General features: G+C 37.8%; 1 protein-coding gene across 6 annotated transcripts in view; it reads right to left on the bottom strand.

Moving 5' to 3' along the window:
* Positions 1-201: 201 nt before the first annotated feature.
* The window catches only part of TAFA5 (TAFA chemokine like family member 5), a 457,068-nt gene continuing 440,867 nt past the window's right edge, over positions 202-16,402 (bottom strand). For 4 of the 6 annotated variants that reach the window (XR_012623644.1, XR_012623647.1, XR_012623648.1 and 1 more), the window contains one exon: positions 202-2,406. Coding sequence is in view for 1 of the 6 variants with exons in the window: in XM_074827712.1 (XP_074683813.1) it covers positions 2,398-2,406 (9 nt within the window). In the remaining 5 variants the exon portion in view is untranslated. Of the gene's footprint in view, positions 2,407-3,740; positions 3,834-12,769; positions 12,827-16,402 lie in introns of all 6 variants that reach the window. The other 2 variants (XR_012623645.1, XR_012623646.1) reach the window with 2 other exon arrangements.

A 16,402-nucleotide genomic window follows, 5' to 3' on the forward strand; every position in this document is an offset into this window, starting at 1 on the left:
AACCCATGTCCTTAATTTCCCCATTCCATTGCTAAGTCTTCCTCTCTGTGCCCCCAACTACTTATCAACTACTTATCATCTGGTGATATTCCTTTGGTGATGTCATGCTCAGGGAACAAAAGTCTCACTTATAAAAGGATTTTCTTTATTTTTCATAATTTAGCTGAACCAACACAAAACTGAATACTGTAAAGCAACAAAAATGATGTAACATCTTTAATTGTTCTGTGTTTACTAAATAAGGCTACTACACTCCCTTTAAAATAAATCAAAACAGAGTTGGTAGAGTGAGGGATCTGGCTCTTGAGGTCTACATGTACAGTAAATGTATTTACCATCATTTATTGCATGACATTTTAAACCTGACATTGGTCATTTATAGTGCAGTCAGTCCATAACACTTTTCAAGTGGCTGGGCTTTAATTGCTACTTTGACACTGATCAAAATCCTAAGACTAAATAAGAATTTTGTATATATTTATTTTACTTGAAGACAAAATGATCTATAGTTCATGTTTCCTGCAATCTCTGCATTAAATAAGCCTCAGTAATAGAGCAGGCCTTAAAAAAATTTATGTAATCAACTTTTCATTTTTGTACCTTTCATCTATGGTCACTTGAACAATCTCTATATATTTTTCTTTAGTAGAATAGAACTAGCATAACACTAAAAGTTAATTGGAGTATTAGGTAGTATACTTGAAACCATAATACATTTGCCAGGAAGAAATTAAGCTACCTTGTTGATTGCATCATACCAATATGTACCAAACTTACATACCGAAAGGTATAGTAAAAGGGAACAAGGTTTTGTTTGTTTCTCTGTTTTATCATAACTTCCCCCTCATCTATACTGTCTTTGCTAAATTTTCGCTAACCAATAATGCCAAAAAAGTGGGCTTTCTAATGATGAAGTAAAACACTGAAAATGGGATCAAGGAACAGGCTTCAAACTGACCCTTACATAAAAATAGGGGGAGAGAAAGAGAGAGACACAGCGAGAGAGAAAAATAAAAGAAAAACAAACCTTGCTATGAAGACCAATGAGTAAAATATTTTACACTCTATTTTTATCAGTACATAAAGACAAAAAATAAAAATAAAATAAAAATAAAAAAAAGCCTTCCAACAGTGCAATGGTTGAATGCATTTATGTAATATAAACAACATTATTCTTTGCTTTTTCTACACAGTCCTCTCTGGTCATGCTTTACATCCAAAATGTCCCAATGGAAGAAAGCAAACGACACCAGTCACTTCAGAGACAACTGAAGTAATAAAACACAACTTAACTCTGAACCACTTGTCATGACTGTCAGAGTTATCACGTTAATTGTTAAATAGGATTTTCTACAAATATACAACATATAAAAACTGTTAAATATATAACTTTAGGCTTTTCAAAATACATTTAATGATCTCTTTCAAACAAGTGTTACTTTTGTTTTCTCTTTAATTTGCTTTCTGGTGCTAAATGGTGTATCAGATGAGACATAGGCCACAGATGACCAAACATGCTCTTTGCAAATACTGTATTATCCAACTTTAACTATCAAAAATGGAACTGTAGAAGAGGCATGTTTAACTGGTTAAAACTGAAAATGATTTTAGTACGAGAAAGTCAATCTAAGTACAGAGGAATAAAGGTGCCATGTAGACAGTTTGTGTTCTTTTTGTCCAAGTTTTTCAAACATAGGTCATTTTCTCTCAGTGCTCCATTATGTTCTCTCGAATGTGGCATTTCAAGAGCAGGTCTCTGAGTTAGTTTTTACTGCAGCTTTCCATAAAGATTTCTGCTGGACAACAGCATCTCAGCTTTGTGAAAGCTGGAACCATGTCCTTGTGGAGACCTCCTACAATTTAATGACATAACTCTGTTAACAGTAAGATTGTGTCCACTTTAAAATAGATTTTGCTCTTTGGTCTATTGTATATACTGAAAGTATAAGAAAATAAAAGCAATTCAGACAGTTTAGGGCACAAGAAGAGTTTCTCTTTTGCACCTCAGTGTCCTCCCATAGGCAAAACAGTCTTCTCTAAGGCTGATTGGGATGATACTCTTCATTGTAGCAGACTCTTCAGATTAAAACATGTAGGTAACAGCAAGTCCAGCAGTGGTGTATAACGCAGATGAAACGTTAACCATGAACATTTTTGTATTGCTAATGCCCAAGCATATCTCTTTTTCTATATTCCTTAGTCCAGTGATTCTTAGTATGGTAGAACAAACTTTAGCTCATAATGTAGAGGAATTATGCTGTCATTCATGAGATACAGAGAAACAGACAGTTGAGTTGATGACATATAAAGGATGATGATCCACAGCAGTGAAACTTGACTAAGTAGCTCACACAGAGCCTAAACCACTCCTACGAGGATTCTGTGTTGCTGCATTTGTCAGGAGACCTGTAAATCAAGAAGAACAAATGAGTCAGTGTCTTAATTTACAATCCTTGTTATCTTTGCTGTCCATTATTTTAAAATATACTGTACTGAGATTTTTCATGGAGACAGTTAAAGAATTAGAAGATACTAATTTTTCACAGCAAACATTTTCCCTTAGAAGCAACATATGAACAAACCTATATTTTTATTCATTATAAAAAATTAACACTTTAATCATTATTCCTAATAAAGTCATGAATATAAATGATAATTTACAATATCTTCAATGCCATCTACTTTCTATTAATCTCCATGCATTTTTTCATAAAAATAATATCACAGAATGTTCTTTTACCTGCGCTAAAGTTACATATAACAGTATCTAACAAACATGGTGATTAAATGACTATTACTTTTTACATATAAGTTATGATGAAAAATGGATATGAAAGCCATGACCATTTATTAAAAATGCAAGAATATTTACACTGGAGGCTAAGTTTCCAATGAACACTAGAGTGCACCTAATTTAATCAATACTGCCCTCTAGCGATGCTTTTACGAGTGTAAATTAATGTAAATAATATTTATTAATAGTCAATTTAATCAGAAAATTATATTAGTTACACAGCAGAAAAAAACCCAAAAGAATGAAAATGGGCAAAGGACTGCCCAATTAATCTGTTTAAAAGAAAATGGAATGGAAGCAGTGGTTTGAAAGAGAAATAGAACCAAAGTTCACACTATTAAGGAAAACAAAAGTACTGGAAGACAGCACAAACACAAATGAGAAAGTAATGACTGATTTATACAACAAGAGGCCAGCTACTCATGCTCACCCAAAATATCTGTTTAGAAATTATTTCAAAATTATGCAGATACTGTAGAAGACAAAATGTTTTGAGGTGTATAAAGCATGATTGTTAAAAAAAAATGCTGTTTCAATGTTCAAACACTATCATCTACTTTGGCACTGTTCTGTCTCCAAATAATCAGAACTGTTATTAGTGACGGAAATACCATGCATAACTCCTGAAAATACTGAACAGTGAATGTGAAAGAGCAAAACAAATAAGAAAATCCAATTCACTTGGTTCAAGCTGTGTATTAAATTTAGAGTTTTTAACCTAACCCTCAGAGCAGTAAATGAAAGAAATACCTGCCACCAAATCAATTGAGTGACAGCTTGAAACATATGGATCTCTCTATATATGTATGTAGAAAGATAGATAGAAAGATAGATAGATAGATAGATAGATAGATAGATAGATAGATAGATAGATAGATAGATAGATGAATACTTTCCTTAAAAGGCATAAAGTGTATGTCATATATTTCTGCTTTTGTCCTCTCACCTTTTCCAGGAAAAAACACCCCAGAAATCTTGCAAACAGCCTTTCCTTTTCGGACTAGTGATCAGATCTCCAAACCACATGGCCTCAGACAGGCTGAAGGCAAAAAACCTGGTTGATTATTGTTGTATATTCCCCTTTTTTAATATACATACAGCAAAAGAAATTATTTTAAAGTTTTGCTTCTATTAATTGTTCTGTTTCCCCTTTATACTCTTTCTTGGGGTTTCTGCTATGCCCCCTATTTTTCTTCCCATTAGAAAAAACCACAACTTTTAAGGTAGTAATACTTTTTAGGCAGAGAGACACAAAGCAAAAGACTTATGGTTTATTAGGTCTGGAAGTAAATTACTATTGTGTTAAGAATTAGGATGACTTAGCTCCATCTTTCCTGAATTAGGCTGGAATGGCCCAAAGCTAAAAGCAACAGCGTAAACTGCTGATGGACTGTGTGTTAGGTGTTTACATAATGTACTTCTCTACCATGTTGGTCCCAGGATGGAGAGAGAATTCAGGTACAACCACATTCATTTGCAGATACCTGCTGCTTTGTCATTTTATAGATGTAAAAGCTTCCTTCCTGACTTGCTATACCTGTCTCCACTTTGCACATCCCTGCTGCGTGAATATGGTATCAACACTTTAAAAGAAGGAGAGAAGAAGGGAGACAATTATGCATTTAAAAAATGCTGAGGCAGGGCAGAGAGCAGGCTTGAAAGAAAATTATGACAGGAAGAAGGACAGATTAGAGAACAGGAGGTGAATTTACAACTTTGGACAATGACAGGAGAAAATGGAATGAGAGGGGGAAAAAAAGGCATAGGTTAGTCAGGGAAGTTTAAACATCATTTATTAATGATGGCAGAAAAAAGAAGATAGGTAATAGGAACAACAGATAAAAAGCAGAGAGAGGATAGGAGAGAGCATGAAGAGTCTAGAGAAGAGGAAGAGAATGAACACCCACCATCCCGCCTCCTGTTTTTTTTTTTTTTTTTTCCTTTTCATTCCTCATTACAGGTAAATTAACTATTCCCCAGAAAACCAGACACAACAAGCAGGAGAAAAGAGGGATTCTCAAATTCACCATAAGAAGGACTTGTTTACTATTTATACTAGTAGTTCAAATCACAGAAAAGAATCATAGAATGATAGAATCATTTAGGTTGTAAAAGACCTTTAAGACCATTGAATCCAACTGTTAACATAACACTGCCAAGTCCACCACTAAACCATGTCCCTAGGTACCGCATCTACATGTCTTTTAAATACCTCCAGGGATGGTGACTCAACCACTTCCCTGGGCAGCCTGTTCCAAGGCTTGATAACCCTTTCAGTGAAGAAAGTTTTCCTAATATCCAATCTAAACCTGCCTTAGTGCAACTTGAGGCCATTTCCTTTCGACCTATCACTTGTTACTTGGGAGAAGAGACCAACACCCACCTTGCTACAAACTCCTTTCAGGTAGTTGTAGAGGGCGATGAGGTCTCCCCTCAGTTTCCTCTTCTCCAGACTAAACAACCCCAGTTCCCTCAGCCGCTCCTCATAAGACTTGTGCTCCAGACCCTTCATCAGCTTCATTGCTCTTCTTTGGACACGCTCCAGCACCTCAATGTCTTTCTTGTAGTGAGAGGTCTAAACCTGAACACAGTATTTGAGGTGCAGCCCCACCAGTGCCGAGTACTGGGGTAAGATCACTTTCCTAGTCCTGATGGCCACACTATTGCTGATACAAGCCAGGATGCTATTGGCTGCCTTGGCCACCTGGGCACACTGCTGGCTCATATCCAGCCAGCTGTCAACCAACACCCACAGGTCCCTTTCCACCAGGCAGCTTTCCAGACACTCTTCTCCAAGCCTGTAGCATTGCATGGGGTTGCTGTGACCTAAGTGTAGGACCTGGCACTCAGCCTTGTTGAACCTCATACAACTGGACTTGGCCCATCAATCCAGACTGTCCAGATTGCTCTTTAGAGCCTTCCTACTCTTGAGCAGATCAAAACTCCCACCAGCTTGTCTTTCAGCACATGGGGAAAGCCTGTTCCTACACCGTTAAGATTTCTTTCTTGAAGAATGTCCAGCTTCCTGGACTCCTTTGCCCTTCAGGACTGCCCCCCAAGGAGTCTGTCAACCAGGCTCTTAAACAGGCCAGAAATCCAAGGTGGCAGTTCTGCTGACCCTTCTCCTCACTTCTTGAACTGAAAACCATGAAAAGTACCACATCCCTGACAGGCAGGTTTAAAGGAAAATGATGCTCTTGATGACTGTTTGGCAGTAATTTCTAGAATATGAACTAGGTCAATAGATTACAATAAAAACTGTAAATTAGATAACTACATACACAAAACTTCTTTAAAGCTTGGGAAAGGTGTGTTGGCAAGTCACCTTGAGAAGATGGGAATATGTGGTGCTTTGCTGACTTAGACAGGCTTTCCACCAAAACAAACCCACCCAAAAATCTCTGTCTCTTTCAGTGTAGGATCTAGGTTTGGATTTGCTGACAAAACGTTTTTTGCATCACAAGCAAGAAAATTGAGCCAGGCTTACTGTAACTGGCAAATATTTTCAGAGTTAGGACTGAGTTTCAAGTATGTCTGGTCTGACCTTTTATTTTAAATGGAATCCACATAAATACCAACAATTCCATATCAAGCCTGATAAAGCTTTAGCAGTTTCATCTTGTTTCCACACTGTATTTTTAGAATAAAAATACAAGTCAGATTAAACCACAGTCGTTATTTTTGCTACAGTAGCCAAGTGCTTTTACATGACTGCTTGATGAAGTTATATTGGCACTCTGATGACAACTCTGAATTATCTATCATGTTTCCAGTACTGATTTCCGGAAATTTTCTGGATGCCTACAAAGTAATTGGTCATATTAAAGAGGTTTCAGTGTTGCCTAACAGCTGAACTACTTGTCTAAACTGTGTATTTTACACATTCAATTACAGTCTTAAAGATGTCTCTGTGAGTTTTAGGATTCCGTATAGCACCCATCCATGTAAATGGTTTTTGGTTTTGTTTTTGGTTTTGTTTTTTTTTTTTTTGCACAAAGATAATTCACAGAGATGGCTGTAGGTTGGGTCAGTCTCTGTCTCACAAATCTACTCATAATGGAAACAGTTCCAAACCTTTTACCGACTGACTGCAAGTCAGATAAACAGCATGTCTTTCCCCTCTGCTTCTGCAGCTGTCTGTTCTAGGTCCCTGAATAACTAAGCATGTATAATGCAGAAAGAAATACATAAAAGCATTAAAATGCCCAAGAAAACCTTTACACTTGCAAGATACCTCATGCTTTACAGGAATAAAAATGTAAATTTCTGGTGATGATGTAAGCAGTAGCAATGACCTGTTGAGTTTATGAGAATTCTCATAGACCCTCCGGAAAATCTATTGCTTTCCTCCCTTCCTCTCCCTTTCTTCATGCTGTTCATATATGCAAATTGAACTGTTTAGTCTTCAGAAAAAGACAAGTTAACCTAACTTTAAAGCATTTGTGGCTATTAGGAATAAGAAAAAAGCATCGAAGCTACTATACTTTGTAGTGCTGTATTCTGTCTCACTGAGCTAGTCATGAGAAGGACATCTTCAGAGTTCAAGCTGTAATACCTGCAGAACTAGAAATAATAAGATTTGTCAAATTCAGTGTCTGTGCTTGTGGGTGAATGTTTATAAAAAGCATCCTAATGTATTTGGCAGTGTATACACAGGTATACATTCCTGTGTTGCACTCCACCAAAGCAGTATTCATGAGTTACTGATAGCAGAATCCAATTACTAGCCACCTTCTAGGAGAAGATTTTTTGAACTTACAAGATCTTGTAATGTGCTGAGTCAGATCATACACACCCAACTTCTACTGAATTGCTCATTACTTCACAGCAATACTCGTGAAGGCAGTGGGACTGCTTTTATAATTAGATAATTCTTACAATGAATGAAAATGTTAGAACCAAGTGTTGTAACCCAGCTGAAATATATTTGACCCTGGGTCATGTAGATGACCAGTGTTTAAGAGCTCAGCCTTAGGCATATATAATAGTGCGAGCTTGCTTTGCAGCATCTAAACATATGCTAAGGAAAAGCAATGGAGGTGGTAGAAGAGACAGCAGCAAGAATATCTGTGTTCAGAACATTCAAAGCCCTTGAGCACAAAGGTGATCATGGGGGATTTTTGGCTGGAGTTGCATTTAGAGCTGTCACAGATAACAAAAGAGCCAGGTAGATCTCATTCTTTGCCCCGTGAAAGTCTAAAGCCAGCTCCTTGAAGCAACATGGATAGAAAGAGGAAATGTTGAAGAGGATCACACATCTTGAAAGGTGTAACAATGCAAAACAGTGAGTTTTCATCTCTCGTGTGCTGGGTAAAAAACAAACACACTTAAAATAACTCTAGCTAAAGGCCTTGAGCAAGTAACCCGATTATATCTGATTCCTTTTTGCGCTTTCAAAATGGTTAGAAGCGTGTACGTATATGAAGCTTAGTAGCAGGTAAAACTAAGAAAGATTTATAAGTGGCATGGAATAGTAAACTTGAAAAATGTCTATTTCTCTGCCTCTCTTTTACTCTTCAAACAAAAGCAACTGCAATATTAGCATGATTGAAAGTGTGTAAGAATAGCCAGGGGCTTTCCTCAGGGTACTGAAAAAATTATCTGGATTTACTATTCCTGAGACTTTTCTCTAAGGTAGGAGACAGGTTCAGATTAAATTGCCAATGCATCTAAGAATCTATTTTTATTTAAAGGCAGTAACTTAATGTATGCTGAATTCTGAATATTCATACCTATATACCTATACTCAAAGCATACTCTTCATAGATTAACAAATCTTAACAAAGACATAACCTTAATTACATTAAGCCTTCTTGTAAAAAAGTGCCTTAACTATTTCTGTGTGCTAATAAAAATCTATTAAATATAATGATCTTCCATAAAATAATGCTTGTATTGCCACAACAGAAGAATATCTCATGAAGAGAGATATTTAAAAGTTTAAAGAGTTTAAAAAACAGTCTTGCCTATTCTTAAATATTACTAGTCTACTTAATGGAAAAAAAGGGAAAAAACCCCAATAATCCACATCAGCCAGCACTGAAGTCCACAGACAAATCTAAACTATTACTTTTTCTTCTCTAATTAGAAGAGAAGATTGTTCAGGGGCATCTGTGAGTGACATCTGATTGACAGGCAGCTGGTCTGGAGCAAGGTTAGTATCACACTCACAATAAAAATTGGAACAGTGATTTCCTAAGACTGATTCTGAAAATAGTTAAACTTAAACGAATAATACGTTGAAAAGGCAACATGCTTTTAGATGGAATATTTAGGATATTTCTGACTTACAAAGCATGAGCTTTAAATAAGAAGTTCAAATGCCAGTGAGGAACTGAATAGTCAGTGTTCACCAGCAAGATACTATGTCTGCTTTATGTATTCCATCTGACAATTTATTGCTTAAGAAAGCAGTCATGTTTTGCATCATTCCAGAAAGCAATGTAGCACAGTAGATGACTTCTAACAAGAAATTTTGATAAATATTTAGTGCATAGGAAATAAATCTTAGTACTTAAAATTACTCTGCTTAGCCTTTGTCTAAGACTTGAGCGGAAAGCAGTAAATGGACAAGTGTGAGGAGTGGAAGTAGAGGAGGAATATACATATGTAAATCAGGTATGAAGAATGCAGGAAGATTTTTATTCTCCTATATCCCTGTTTGAAAACCAAAGCAAGGACATACACAGCATTCTTCTGCAGAAATAACATACAGACATCCACTGCAAAGAGAAAAGCAAGTGCGGTCTTCAGCAAAGCTCAAATGTATGTGGACACATAAATAGAAGAAATCCCACCACTGCTCTTAGTCCTTAGACCCACTGCAAAGAAGGGCACATTTTCTAAAGGTAAAATTTTCTAAAACGGAATTGTTCTTAGGCAATCCTCTAATATGTACATGGAAAAAGGATATTGGGTCAGGAGTTAGCTGGTCTCATTGAAAGAGCTTTAAACTAGATTTAAAGGTGGAAGGGGACAAAACTGGAACTCCCAGACATAAGACCCAGGGTAGATTACCAGAGTTTGTGGGCTGTTGTGTCAGCGATGACCCTCACCCTGTCATCTCAGCGGAGGCAAGGGATGGAGACATGCAGCACATCAAAGATACAAGGGACATTGATGGATCAGTAACCGTGGTAACACCTGTGAAAGGTCAGGCTGGACTTAGGACCTCTAAATGCGAAAAGGTGCTGGGGACATCAGCCCATCTGAAGTGCATCTGTACCAATGCACACAGCATGGGTAACAAACAGGAGGAGCTTGAAGCCATGATGCAACAGGAAAATTATGATGTAGTGGCTCTCACAGAAACATGGTGGGATGTCTCCCATGACTGGAGCGAACCAATTGATGGCAACAAGCTCTTCAGAAAGGATAAACAAGGAAGGAGAGGCGGTGGGGTGGTGCTGTATGTTAGGGACTGTTACGATTGCTTCGAGCACAAGTGTAGTGAAGACAGGGTGGAGTGTCTTTGCATTAGAATCAGGGGGAAGGCCAACAGGGCAGATGTTGTAGTAGGAGTCTACTATAGGCCACCCAACCAGGACAGAGAGGGGGATGAAATATTCTATAGGCACTTAGGAGAAATCTCACAATCACTTGCCCTTGTTCTTGTGGGAGACTTTAACTTCCCAGACATCTGCTGGAAATACAATGCAGCAGAGCGGGACCAGTCCCAGAGATTCCTGGAATGTGTGGGAGATAACTTCCTGACACAGCTGGTGAGTGAACCAACCAGAGAAGGCGCCCTGCTGGACCTCCTCTTTGTGAACAGAGAAGGACTGGTGGATGATGTGGCGGTTGGAGGCAGACTAGGGCACAGCGATCATGAAATAATAGAGTTCTCTATTCTTAGGGAGGCCAGGAGAGGGGTCAGCAGAACTGACATCCTGGACTTCCAAAGGGCTGACTTTGTCTTGTTTAGGCACCTGCTTGACAGAATCCCTTGGGAGATGGTCCTGAAGGGTATAGGGGTCCAGGAAGGCTGGACACTCTTTAAGAAGAAAGTCTTAATGGCACAGAAGCAGGCTGTCCCCAGGTGCTGTAAGAGAAGCCGGTGCCAGAGAAGACCACCCTGTCTGAACAGGGAGCTTTGGCTGTAACTCAGGGAGAAAAGGAGAGTTAACGGCCTTTGGAAGAAGGGGCTAGCCATTCCCAGTGATTACAAAGACGCTGTGAGGCTATGCAGGGCGGAAATCAGGAGTTCTAAAGCCCAGCTAGAAATTAATCTGGCTTCATCAGTCAAGGATAACAAGAAATGCTTCTGTAAGTAGGTCAACAGCAAAAGAAAGACCAGGGAGAGACTCCATCCCCTGCTAGATGTGGGAGGAAACATGGTAACAAGTGATGAGGAAAAGGCTGAGGTGCAGGCTCGGGGAGGAATGGCTGGAAAGCTGCCTGGTGGAAAAGGACCTGGGGGTGTTGATTGATAGCCATGAGCAGCAGTGTGCCCAGGTGGCCAAGAAGACCAATGATATCCTGGCTTGTATCAGAAATAGCATGGCCAGCAGGGACAGGGAAGTGATCTTACCCCTGTATTCGGCACTGGTGAGGCTGTACCTCGATTACTGTGTTCAGTTTTGGGCCCCTCACTACAAAAAGGACATTGAATTACTCGAGCGTGTCCAGAGAAGGGCAATGAAGCTGGTGAAGGGTCTGGAGCACATGTCGTACGAGGAGCGGCTGAGGGAACTGGGGTTGTTTAATCTGGAGAAGAGGAGGCTGAGGGGAGACTTCATCGCCCTCTAACAACTACCTGAAAGGAGGTTGCAGAGAACTGGGGATGAGTCTCTTTAACCAAGTAACAAGCAATAGGACAAGAGGGAATGGCCTCAAGTTGCACCAGGGGAGGTTTAGACTGGATATTAGGAAGTATTTCTTCACAGAATGGGTTGTTAGGTGTTGGAATGGGCTGCCCAGGGCAGTGGTGGAGTCCCCATCCCTGATGGTGTTTAAGAGTCGCGTTGACATAGCGCTTAGGGATGTGGTGTATTTGGGAACGGTCAGTGTTAGGTTAATGGTTGGACTAGATGATCTTCAAGGTCTTTTCCAACCTAGATGATTCTGTGATTCTGTGAAAAAAGCATTTATCAGCAGAAATTAGTTCAGCTTTTTAAATCTTGATTCTGCTTACTTTCAGTGCAAAAACAAAAATTCCCACCCTAACAGATTATTATATCCTTGTTAACAGGTTTATGAGATTTAGTTCCTGGCCTCAAAGACACATAATAAAATTTGAAGAAACTTCCTTGAACACGTCACAACAGAAACAGTGAGATTCTTCAGGAAAGTGAAATACATACTCCTTAAAAGGCAATGTTCCTGTCTTGTAAAAAACAAGGTTTTTTAGACTTCCTTCAATCCTTCTTTCAACCATAAACATTCTGAAAGGACAGTGAAAAATACAGTGACTTAACAAAATATTTTTTTCAAGATTTGGGGAGGATATTTCTCAACAGGGTAAGGGTAAAATTGACAGGAGTAGATGATTTGCATACAGCAATATATGATGATCCTCTGTTTAATGACAACATATCCATACACCTTACAGACTTTCAAGTGCTCTTGTAGATCCATTCAGGAAATACTTTATGTTTCTTTTGTGATATTTTCTTATAATCCGAACTAAAATATCCTTTTGTACGCATATGCTCATCCTCCAGTTTTAAGTATTGCATGACTATGGCAAAGCTGGGAAGAATGAGACAGAGAATTTAAGGATCATTATCCCAACATAGCCAATTAAAACATTTTTAATCCCTTAGTGGCAAAGCAGACACCTAAATGAATTATACTGTGTAGCATTTTGATTAACAGTGCAAATATATTTAAACCTAACACAAACTAGGGATGCATACAATGCAGTAGTTCAAAAACCAACAAGTGTGTCACTGTCTACTGGAGGCAGAGTGCTCTGTACACTATGCAGCATATTGGATCTAAATTCTTTGGCAAGATCACCATTATTCTCCCTACCTCGTTTCTGTGATATTTTGGCAAGTAGTGCTGTGATGATCAGATTTCTGCAGTAGACTGCAAACAATCAACAAAAGAGGAAAAATAAACTGTGACAAATGTCAAGGAATTTTCTATAATTTACAATAAATTTTATACAAACAAAGGGCAACTATTTAAAAGCAGCTGCAATGCAACTTTTGGAGAGCAGGAGAGGAAGTGAATTTGATCTCTCAACGCACAAAGATATCAGTCTTGGAGAATCTTATCACCTTATCTAGTTTCATGTGCCTCTCTTTGAATTGGAGTGAATTCCCTACCTTGTTGTAACCTTTCTCAATCAGATTTTAGGGATTCCTAGCCCAGTATCTTTTCCATGACAGCCCTTCAACTCCCCATTACTATAATCTCCTTGGGTCGAATTCATAGATTATGAGACCTAAATGTAGGTATCTATATGTGATGATTAAGTGCGATCTCAGTCAGGGTCAACAAAATCTAGAGTTCAATTTTTCCTTAAACAAAGATGTTTAGTGCCTGTGGGACATCCTTGGACATTTCCCCTAATCTCCAGATACTGCTTCAAAAGGCCTTGTGTCATACATTTGCGCTCCTGAACACATCTTAGACTCTTGGAGCATCTATGCTGCCCTGGACACATGAGTTCAGGGGACCGAGTTCTGCCTTTTTTCTCTTTTCTCAAGCTGAAGAGTCCCAAGCAGCTCCTGCTTGTGACTCAGTGTGCCTCATTCGGTCATGAGTGACCCACTAGACCCTACTCTAACTCCATATGCATCACTGCCGAAACCATATTCTTGTGACCAAGCATCTCTGTCTTGAGTCACACATATAACAGGTAAGAGGAACAAGATACCAATCTTGTGATCAGTCCCTGTGCCTAAGAAGTAAGCAATCACAGTTCGATTAGCTAAGGCTATGAGACAGCCCATGAAATATTTGTGTGGGTCCATCCTTAAGAGAGAAATGTCATTACAGTGATCACACAGTCCTACTTCAGAAGGATGGGATCACAGATAAGCGTCTTATAACACTAAGCACATGTCATTACAAGTGTTATGAGAGCTTTCAATTTGTTTCTTAGAAAAATTTATCTGACCTTTGTTATCTTTCAAGCTTGTTTTCATATTATAAGAATGACAAATAGTAACATCAGACCCTGAGAATATTTCAGAAATGACTGAGCTATTTAAGAGGCACTTCTGGGTTAAATCAGAGTAAAATGCAGTTTTCCATTCCTCATTTGTTCCTACACTTGTAGGTGTAGAATGGACCTTGCTGGTTCATAAAACAGCTACTCAGATGAAATTCAATGAACTTGAGAAGCAAATAAGCTTCACGTGAAGTCAGGGATCAAGATACAGTATTGACAACATCATTAGTGAATCCAATGTGGTGGATAACACAGTACCTGTGTTGTTCATCACAGTACCATTTCTGAGTTCATAATCTAATGGAACAAACCAACTCCAGGAACCACTAACATGAAACTTGTTTTTTAATATAATATTATATAATTTAGGACTTTACTCTTTTCATTATGGTAAGATTTTTGCTGCTGAGAATTCACAGATTTCTTTTTCTCATCATAGATTTTCTCAGATTTGAAAAAATATACAAGAGATTTGAAAGACTTCAGCTGCTGGCAGTATCAAGCCCTTGATTCCTCTGATATGTCTGGGTTTGTGAGGGGGAGGTTCTCAAGACAGAAGGAAAAGATATCACCATATTTTAGCAGTTACAAGAAAGTACATCGAAGTTAAGGGGATAGGTCCTAAAATATTAACTATAGTCCAGATGGCATGAGTGGGTGAATCTTGAGAATGTTTTATGAGAAATCACACAAAACTCAGATGCTATAGAAACAAGAGACAAAACAGAAAAAGAGGAAAATGTATTACTGACTCTGCCAGACATGCTAGGCAACATTTCATAAATATCAGATGGAAGAAGTCATGATCAATCTTTCCTTTGAGGTCAGGAATTACATGCCGTTTAGAAGAGGACTAATGCACAAATGATATCATATGGTTTGATTTTCTGCTGTCAGGAGACCTGTATATTCTCTTCAGAATAGGTCTTGGTTTAGGCTATGAGTTTCTTGGAGATGTCACTGTATCAGGGTTAATTAACAAGGAATAGTTTGTGTTTCTCTGACATCAGCCCTTTTTTGCTAATTAAACAGAAATGGAAAAAAAAAGAAGCAATTTTATTTATTTTTTTTTTTTTTTTTAAAGTAGGAGAGGAAATCTGCTCTGTGTAGGAGACAATGTGGGTGTGTTCCACAGATTCTGTAAGATTCACAGGGACCACTGTGGGAATGACAACATAGGCAGGAAAGTGCTATTGAAAGACAGCCTTGCAAGGTACAAGCATAAAATTTGCCCCAGCAGTCACACCTGTTTGTAAAGCTTAGCTGCAACTCTCCTCTACACACAGTGATTAACTCTGTTCATAAAGTGTTTTATCACTGTTAAGACTCAATAGGTGCAAGAATATATAAAAATTATTTGAATAATTTTGCTTAAAAAAAAGGTATTTGAGAAAGTTTAATTTTAAAGTGAATCAATTACCTTTTCATTTTGCATCACAGGAGTAGTACTGTGTAATAAGATATGCTATTATGAGTATATACTGTTAATTCTGACATTTATTACTTAAACAATTAGCATCACTTGCTAGTAAAAAGTGACTGGGATGTCATGTTTTTAGTGTCACTGTGTTATTTGTTTGTGCTGTGGTGGACCTATATAATACTGCTATCTGAAAAATAAAAACCTGGGCTCTAATAATTATTCCATTGACCTTTGGGCATCTAAAAGCCTAACAGGATTTTGTTAGTCAAGGACAAGTTTTATGGAACAACAGACATTTTGAGGTGGCAATACAGTTTTTTCAGCACATACTGCAACTATGAACAAATATCTTGGCTATCTTATTTAGGTGCCTTCAATTAGAATACATAAATCGTATCAAATGCTCTAAAAATGTATAGCCTGATAGTCTTTGAGGAAAAAATACAATTGTTTTTATCATGTAAATGAAATGAAACCTTACCTTTTGGAAGGACCTATATCTTTCCATTGATGATGGGAAGGCTAACAGCAACTAGGTTCCAAAGACATGTAACTGATAAGTGCCTTATATAGAGAAATGAATCTGGATGTCACCACTTTTTTGACATTTTAAAAAGTATGTTCCTTGGGGTTTTTTGGGTTTTTTTGTGGTTTTGTTTTTTTTAAATAAATGACTGTATGCTGTCCAACTTCTAAAGATAAGATGATGTTTTCATCTTCCTAGAAAAAGTTATTTCAAGCTAAGATATTAACAGGAAAACAGCTGTTTTTCTAATTAGTACATTTGATGCTTAGCTTCTTTCCATTACAGCACAGACAGGACACTTTGATCTAGATGTTTTAATGAGTGTTAAGTAGCATTAGGCCCTAAAAATTTAAAAATAAGACAATCACAAAATAAAATGTATGCCTAAAAATTGATTTGATCAATGCATCCTATTACGACACATCAGTAGGAATGAAACACATCATAATTGCTACTGAGATGCCATAAAACAATGTCATAAGAGTAACGAAAATGAGAAATAATGTGATACAATTAAAGAGTTTGTTTTGGATT

This window comes from Strix aluco, chromosome 5 (genome assembly GCF_031877795.1).
Source record: "Strix aluco isolate bStrAlu1 chromosome 5, bStrAlu1.hap1, whole genome shotgun sequence".
Taxonomy (NCBI): Eukaryota; Metazoa; Chordata; class Aves; order Strigiformes; family Strigidae; genus Strix; species Strix aluco.